The sequence below is a fragment of the Salmo trutta genome, chromosome 38, assembly GCF_901001165.1.
Source record: "Salmo trutta chromosome 38, fSalTru1.1, whole genome shotgun sequence".
In the NCBI taxonomy this organism is placed as follows: domain Eukaryota; kingdom Metazoa; phylum Chordata; class Actinopteri; order Salmoniformes; family Salmonidae; genus Salmo; species Salmo trutta.
The window spans coordinates 33,660,295-33,669,314 of record NC_042994.1 but is presented as its reverse complement, the minus strand read 5'-3'; the positions used below and the strand labels follow the sequence as shown (position 1 = coordinate 33,669,314).

Below are 9,020 nucleotides of genomic sequence, written 5' to 3'. Positions count from 1 at the left end.
CATTCTTAATAGCCACTGGCATAAGCTAACCATGCCAGAGCATGGTGTTTGCAACGCCAGGGTTGTGGGTTCGATTCCCACGGGGGACCAGTACGAAAAAAAATTAAAAATGTATGAAATGTATTTACTACTGTAAATCGCTCTGGATAAGAGCGTCTGCTAAATGACTAAAATGTAAAATGCATAAGCTTAGGTTTTCTGGGTCTCTTTTGGTTTGTTGGTTGGGTTTTGAATAAGATTCTACCAACCTTGTACATAGATATTCATTGTTTTTGTGACAATGTGCTCAAGCTCAGTAAATTTGTTTGGGAATCATTGATGGACTGTAATATTCAAAACAGCTGTTAGGTTCAAATTGTTTCAGAGCAAATAACTCACAGACACTAGAGAAGCTTAACAAAGTTTTAATTATTCCCAAAGGGTCGTTACAGCTGTAAATTCAGACAAAAACATGTTCTCACTATCACAAGAATATATACACCCCACTTTGGACACTTCTCCTTCTCTCCAATCCTTACATCTTCTGGTTCAACAGGAAGAGGGTAACAGGATACTAAACCCTTATTACTCCCTTCAGGGGATCTGACCTGACCTCCTGACCTCCTGACCTCAACCCCCTCTTTCACCTAATCCACAGATGTCATTCCACACTCTGTGACTCTTGCCTTGTGTTTTGCCAGGGAGTCTGATCGAAGAAAACCCTTCCCACACTGATCACAGCTGTAAGGTTTCTCTCCTGTATGTTTTCTCTGGTGTCTTCTCAGGCCACTTGAAGCAGAAAAGCTAATTCCACAGTCAGGGCAGTGGTACGGTTTCTCACCTGTGTGTGTTCGTTTATGTATAGATAGAGTTGTGGAGAGAGAAAAACTATCCCCACATACATCACAGCTATACGGTTTCTCTCCGGTATGTTTAGACTGGTGTGTTTTCAGGCCGCTGAAGGTAATATAGCTCATTCCACAGTCGGAGCAGTGAAACGGTTTCTCCTTAGTGTGGATTCGTTTGTGTGTAGCCAGGGCTGCCCGGGCAGCAAAACTCTTCTCATTGTGTACTCTCTGGTGTGATATCATTCCACCTGAGGTAGTAAAACTCATCCCACAGTCAGAGCAGTGATACGGTTTCTCTCCAGTGTGTATTCTCTGGTGTGATATCAGTCTACATGAGGTAGTAAAACCCATCCCGCATTCTGAGCAGTGGTATGGTTTCTCTCCAGTGTGGGTTCTCTGATGTAATTGCATTCCGACTGAGGAAGTAAACCTCCTCCCGCAGTCTGAGCAGTGGTATAGTTTCTCTCCGGTGTGGAATCTCTGGTGTTTTTTAAGAGCTGATGAATATTTGTAACCTTTCCCGCAGTCAGAACAGAAGTGAATTCGTTTCCTTGTGGGTCTCCACTGTTTTTTCTTGAGGCGTTTTGATCTGGAGAGACTCTTCTCTGCCTCGTCAGCATCATGAGGTTGTTGAGGTTCCCCAGAGGATTCACGATAGTCACGTGTCTCTCCTGTGTGAACGACAAAGTCAAGACAGATGGTTAACTCATGACCTTCTATTGCGATCTCAGTCTCTCGTTATCTTAATAAGGCATCTCTCTCGTTATCTTAATAAGGCATCTCTCTCGTTATCTTAATAAGGCATCTCTCTCGTTATCTTAATAAGGCATCTCTCTCGTTATCTTAATAAGGCATCTCTCTCGTTATCTTAATAAGGCATCTCTCTCGTTATCTTAATAAGGCATCTCTCTCGTTATCTTAACATCTCTGAAGAAAAAACATGAAAGATGGAGTCTTCACGCACCGCTGTTAAACTCCACAGTCGTACAGTATCTAATTGTCAACATAATCCTGATGATGATGATCCAACATGGAGGATAACTGTTTTACTACTAGAGATATTAGATCCAACATGGAGGATAACTGTTTTATTACTAGAGATATTAGATCCAACATGGAGGATAACTGTTTTACTACTAGAGGTATTAGATCCAACATGGAGGATAACTGTTTTACTACTAGAGATATTAGATCCAACATGGAGGATAACTGTTTTACTACTAGAGATATTAGATCCAACATGGAGGATAACTGTTTTATTACTAGAGATATTAGATCCAACATGGAGGATAACTGTTTTACTACTAGAGATATTAGATCCAACATGGAGGATAACTGTTTTATTACTAGAGATATTAGATCCAACATGGAGTATGTTTTATTACTAGAGATATTAGATCCAACATGGAGGATAACTGTTTTATTACTAGAGATATTAGATCCAACATGGAGGACAACTGTTTTACTACTAGAGATATTAGATCCAACATGGAGGACAACTGTTTTATTACCAGAGATATTATATCCAACATGGAGGATAACTGTTTTACTACTAGAGATATTAGATCCAACATGGAGGATAACTGTTTTACTACTAGAGATATTAGATCCAACATGGAGTATAACTGTTTTACTACTAGAGATATTAGATCCAACATGGAGGATAACTGTTTTATTACTAGAGATATTAGATCCAACATGGAGGATAACTGTTTTACTACTAGAGATATTAGATCCAACATGGAGGATAACTGTTTTATTACCAGAGATATTAGATCCAACATGGAGGATAACTGTTTTATTACTAGGGATATTAGATCCAACATGGAGGATAACTGTTTTATTACTAGAGATATTAGATCCAACATGGAGGATAACTGTTTTACTACTAGAGATATTACATCCAACATGGAGGATAACTGTTTTATTACTAGAGATATTAGATCCAACATGGAGGATAACTGTTTTATTACTAGAGATATTAGATCCAACATGGAGGATAACTGTTTTACTACTAGAGATATTAGATCCAACATGGAGGATAACTGTTTTGTTACTAGAGATATTAGATCCAACATGGAGGATAACTGTTTTACTACTAGAGATATTAGATCCAACATGGAGGATAACTGTTTTATTACTAGAGATATTAGATCCAACATGGAGTATGTTTTATTACTAGAGATATTAGATCCAACATGGAGAATAACTGTTTTATTACTAGAGATATTAGATCCAACATGGAGGACAACTGTTTTACTACTAGAGATATTAGATCCAACATGGAGGACAACTGTTTTATTACCAGAGATATTATATCCAACATGGAGGATAACTGTTTTACTACTAGAGATATTAGATCCAACATGGAGGATAACTGTTTTACTACTAGAGATATTAGATCCAACATGGAGTATAACTCTTTTACTACTAGAGATATTAGATCCAACATGGAGGATAACTGTTTTATTACCAGAGATATTAGATCCAACATGGAGGATAACTGTTTTATTACTAGGGATATTAGATCCAACATGGAGGATAACTGTTTTATTACTAGAGATATTAGATCCAACATGGAGGATAACTGTTTTACTACTAGAGATATTAGATCCAACATGGAGGATAACTGTTTTACTACTAGAGATATTAGATCCAACATGGAGGATAACTGTTTTACTACTAGAGATATTAGATCCAACATGGAGGATAACTGTTTTATTACTAGAGATATTAGATCCAACATGGAGGATAACTGTTTTACTACTAGAGATATTAGATCCAACATGGAGGATAACTGTTTTATTACTAGAGATATTAGATCCAACATGGAGTATGTTTTATTACTAGAGATATTAGATCCAACATGGAGGATAACTGTTTTATTACTAGAGATATTAGATCCAACATGGAGGATAACTGTTTTATTGCTAGAGATATTAGATCCAACATGGAGGACAACTGTTTTACTACTAGAGATATTAGATCCAACATGGAGGACAACTGTTTTATTACCAGAGATATTATATCCAACATGGAGGATAACTGTTTTACTACTAGAGATATTAGATCCAACATGGAGGATAACTGTTTTATTACCAGAGATATTAGATCCAACATGGAGGATAACTGTTTTATTACTAGGGATATTAGATCCAACATGGAGGATAACTGTTTTACTACTAGAGATATTAGATCCAACATGGAGGATAACTGTTTTACTACTAGAGATATTAGATCCAACATGGAGGATAACTGTTTTATTACTAGAGATATTAGATCCAACATGGAGGATAACTGTTTTATTACTAGAGATATTAGATCTAACATGGAGGATAACTGTTTTATTACTAGAGATATTAGATCCAACATGGAGGATAACTGTTTTATTACTAGAGATATTAGATCCAACATGGAGGATAACTGTTTTATTACTAGAGATATTAGATCCAACATGGAGGATAACTGTTTTACTACTAGAGATATTAGATCCAACATGGAGGATAACTGTTTTACTACTAGAGATATTAGATCCAACATGGAGGATAACTGTTTTACTACTAGAGATATTAGATCCAACATGGAGGATAACTGTTTTATTACCAGAGATATTAGATCCAACATGGAGGATAACTGTTTTATTACTAGAGATATTAGATCCAACATGGAGTATGTTTTATTACTAGAGATATTAGATCCAACATGGAGGATAACTGTTTTATTACTAGAGATATTAGATCCAACATGGAGTATAACTGTTTTATTACCAGAGATAATAGATCCAACATGGAGGATAACTGTTTTATTACTAGAGATATTAGATCAAACATGGAGGATAACTGTTTTACTACTAGAGATATTAGATCCAACATGGAGGATAACTGTTTTATTACCAGAGATATTAGATCCAACATGGAGGATAACTGTTTTACTACTAGAGATATTAGATCCAACATGGAGGATAACTGTTTTATTACCAGAGATATTAGATCCAACATGGAGTATGTTTTATTACTAGAGATATTAGATCCAACATGGAGGATAACTGTTTTATTACTAGAGATATTAGATCCAACATGGAGTATAACTGTTTTATTACCAGAGATATTAGATCCAACATGGAGGATAACTGTTTTATTACCAGAGATATTAGATCCAACATGGAGGATAACTGTTTTATTACTAGAGATATTAGATCCAACATCGAGTATGTTTTATTACTAGAGATATTAGATCCAACATGGAGGATAACTGTTTTATTACTAGAGATATTAGATCCAACATGGAGGATAACTGTTTTACTACTAGAGATATTAGATCCAACATGGAGGATAACTGTTTTACTACTAGAGATATTAGATCCAACATGGAGTATGTTTTATTACTAGAGATATTAGATCCAACATGGAGGATAACTGTTTTATTACTAGAGATATTAGATCCAACATGGAGGATAACTGTTTTATTACTAGAGATATTAGATCCAACATGGAGTATGTTTTATTACTAGAGATATTAGATCCAACATGGAGGATAACTGTTTTATTACTAGAGATATTAGATCCAACATGGAGGATAACTGTTTTATTGCTAGAGATATTAGATCCAACATGGAGGACAACTGTTTTACTACTAGAGATATTAGATCCAACATGGAGGACAACTGTTTTATTACCAGAGATATTATATCCAACATGGAGGATAACTGTTTTACTACTAGAGATATTAGATCCAACATGGAGGATAACTGTTTTACTACTAGAGATATTAGATCCAACATGGAGTATAACTCTTTTACTACTAGAGATATTAGATCCAACATGGAGGATAACTGTTTTATTACCAGAGATATTAGATCCAACATGGAGGATAACTGTTTTATTACTAGGGATATTAGATCCAACATGGAGGATAACTGTTTTACTACTAGAGATATTAGATCCAACATGGAGGATAACTGTTTTACTACTAGAGATATTAGATCCAACATGGAGGATAACTGTTTTATTACTAGAGATATTAGATCCAACATGGAGGATAACTGTTTTATTACTAGAGATATTAGATCTAACATGGAGGATAACTGTTTTATTACTAGAGATATTAGATCCAACATGGAGGATAACTGTTTTATTACTAGAGATATTAGATCCAACATGGAGGATAACTGTTTTATTACTAGAGATATTAGATCCAACATGGAGGATAACTGTTTTACTACTAGAGATATTAGATCCAACATGGAGGATAACTGTTTTACTACTAGAGATATTAGATCCAACATGGAGGATAACTGTTTTACTACTAGAGATATTAGATCCAACATGGAGGATAACTGTTTTATTACCAGAGATATTAGATCCAACATGGAGGATAACTGTTTTATTACTAGAGATATTAGATCCAACATGGAGTATGTTTTATTACTAGAGATATTAGATCCAACATGGAGGATAACTGTTTTATTACTAGAGATATTAGATCCAACATGGAGTATAACTGTTTTATTACCAGAGATAATAGATCCAACATGGAGGATAACTGTTTTATTACTAGAGATATTAGATCAAACATGGAGGATAACTGTTTTACTACTAGAGATATTAGATCCAACATGGAGGATAACTGTTTTATTACCAGAGATATTAGATCCAACATGGAGGATAACTGTTTTACTACTAGAGATATTAGATCCAACATGGAGGATAACTGTTTTATTACCAGAGATATTAGATCCAACATGGAGTATGTTTTATTACTAGAGATATTAGATCCAACATGGAGGATAACTGTTTTATTACTAGAGATATTAGATCCAACATGGAGTATAACTGTTTTATTACCAGAGATATTAGATCCAACATGGAGGATAACTGTTTTATTACCAGAGATATTAGATCCAACATGGAGGATAACTGTTTTATTACTAGAGATATTAGATCCAACATCGAGTATGTTTTATTACTAGAGATATTAGATCCAACATGGAGGATAACTGTTTTATTACTAGAGATATTAGATCCAACATGGAGGATAACTGTTTTACTACTAGAGATATTAGATCCAACATGGAGGATAACTGTTTTACTACTAGAGATATTAGATCCAACATGGAGTATGTTTTATTACTAGAGATATTAGATCCAACATGGAGGATAACTGTTTTATTACTAGAGATATTAGATCCAACATGGAGGATAACTGTTTTATTACTAGAGATATTAGATCCAACATGGAGTATGTTTTATTACTAGAGATATTAGATCCAACATGGAGGATAACTGTTTTATTACTAGAGATATTAGATCCAACATGGAGGATAACTGTTTTATTGCTAGAGATATTAGATCCAACATGGAGGACAACTGTTTTACTACTAGAGATATTAGATCCAACATGGAGGACAACTGTTTTATTACCAGAGATATTATATCCAACATGGAGGATAACTGTTTTACTACTAGAGATATTAGATCCAACATGGAGGATAACTGTTTTACTACTAGAGATATTAGATCCAACATGGAGTATAACTCTTTTACTACTAGAGATATTAGATCCAACATGGAGGATAACTGTTTTATTACCAGAGATATTAGATCCAACATGGAGGATAACTGTTTTATTACTAGGGATATTAGATCCAACATGGAGGATAACTGTTTTACTACTAGAGATATTAGATCCAACATGGAGGATAACTGTTTTACTACTAGAGATATTAGATCCAACATGGAGGATAACTGTTTTATTACTAGAGATATTAGATCCAACATGGAGGATAACTGTTTTATTACTAGAGATATTAGATCTAACATGGAGGATAACTGTTTTATTACTAGAGATATTAGATCCAACATGGAGGATAACTGTTTTATTACTAGAGATATTAGATCCAACATGGAGGATAACTGTTTTATTACTAGAGATATTAGATCCAACATGGAGGATAACTGTTTTACTACTAGAGATATTAGATCCAACATGGAGGATAACTGTTTTACTACTAGAGATATTAGATCCAACATGGAGGATAACTGTTTTACTACTAGAGATATTAGATCCAACATGGAGGATAACTGTTTTATTACCAGAGATATTAGATCCAACATGGAGGATAACTGTTTTATTACTAGAGATATTAGATCCAACATGGAGTATGTTTTATTACTAGAGATATTAGATCCAACATGGAGGATAACTGTTTTATTACTAGAGATATTAGATCCAACATGGAGTATAACTGTTTTATTACCAGAGATAATAGATCCAACATGGAGGATAACTGTTTTATTACTAGAGATATTAGATCAAACATGGAGGATAACTGTTTTACTACTAGAGATATTAGATCCAACATGGAGGATAACTGTTTTATTACCAGAGATATTAGATCCAACATGGAGGATAACTGTTTTACTACTAGAGATATTAGATCCAACATGGAGGATAACTGTTTTATTACCAGAGATATTAGATCCAACATGGAGTATGTTTTATTACTAGAGATATTAGATCCAACATGGAGGATAACTGTTTTATTACTAGAGATATTAGATCCAACATGGAGTATAACTGTTTTATTACCAGAGATATTAGATCCAACATGGAGGATAACTGTTTTATTACCAGAGATATTAGATCCAACATGGAGGATAACTGTTTTATTACTAGAGATATTAGATCCAACATCGAGTATGTTTTATTACTAGAGATATTAGATCCAACATGGAGGATAACTGTTTTATTACTAGAGATATTAGATCCAACATGGAGGATAACTGTTTTACTACTAGAGATATTAGATCCAACATGGAGGATAACTGTTTTACTACTAGAGATATTAGATCCAACATGGAGGACAACTGTTTTATTACCAGAGATATTATATCCAACATGGAGGATAACTGTTTTACTACTAGAGATATTAGATCCAACATGGAGGATAACTGTTTTATTACTAGAGATATTAGATCCAACATGGAGGATAACTGTTTTATTACTAGGGATATTTGATCCAACATGGAGGATAACTGTTTTACTACTAGAGATATTAGATCCAACATGGAGGACAACTGTTTTATTACTAGAGATATTAGATCCAACATGGAGGATAACTGTTTTATTACTAGAGATATTAGATCCAACATGGAGGATAACTGTTTTATTACCAGAGATATTAGATCCAACATG

At 34.2% G+C, this 9,020-nt stretch overlaps 1 protein-coding gene across 1 annotated transcript in view; it reads right to left on the bottom strand.

Annotated features, from left to right (window-relative positions):
• Positions 1 to 388: 388 nt before the first annotated feature.
• The window catches only part of LOC115178088 (zinc finger protein 239), a 12,695-nt gene continuing 4,063 nt past the window's right edge, over positions 389 to 9,020 (bottom strand). Inside the window, exon 2 of the mRNA XM_029739125.1 lies at positions 389 to 1,498. Within this exon, the coding sequence (XP_029594985.1) occupies positions 627 to 1,498 (872 nt within the window). The 3' untranslated portion in view covers positions 389 to 626. The remainder of the gene's footprint in view (positions 1,499 to 9,020) is intronic.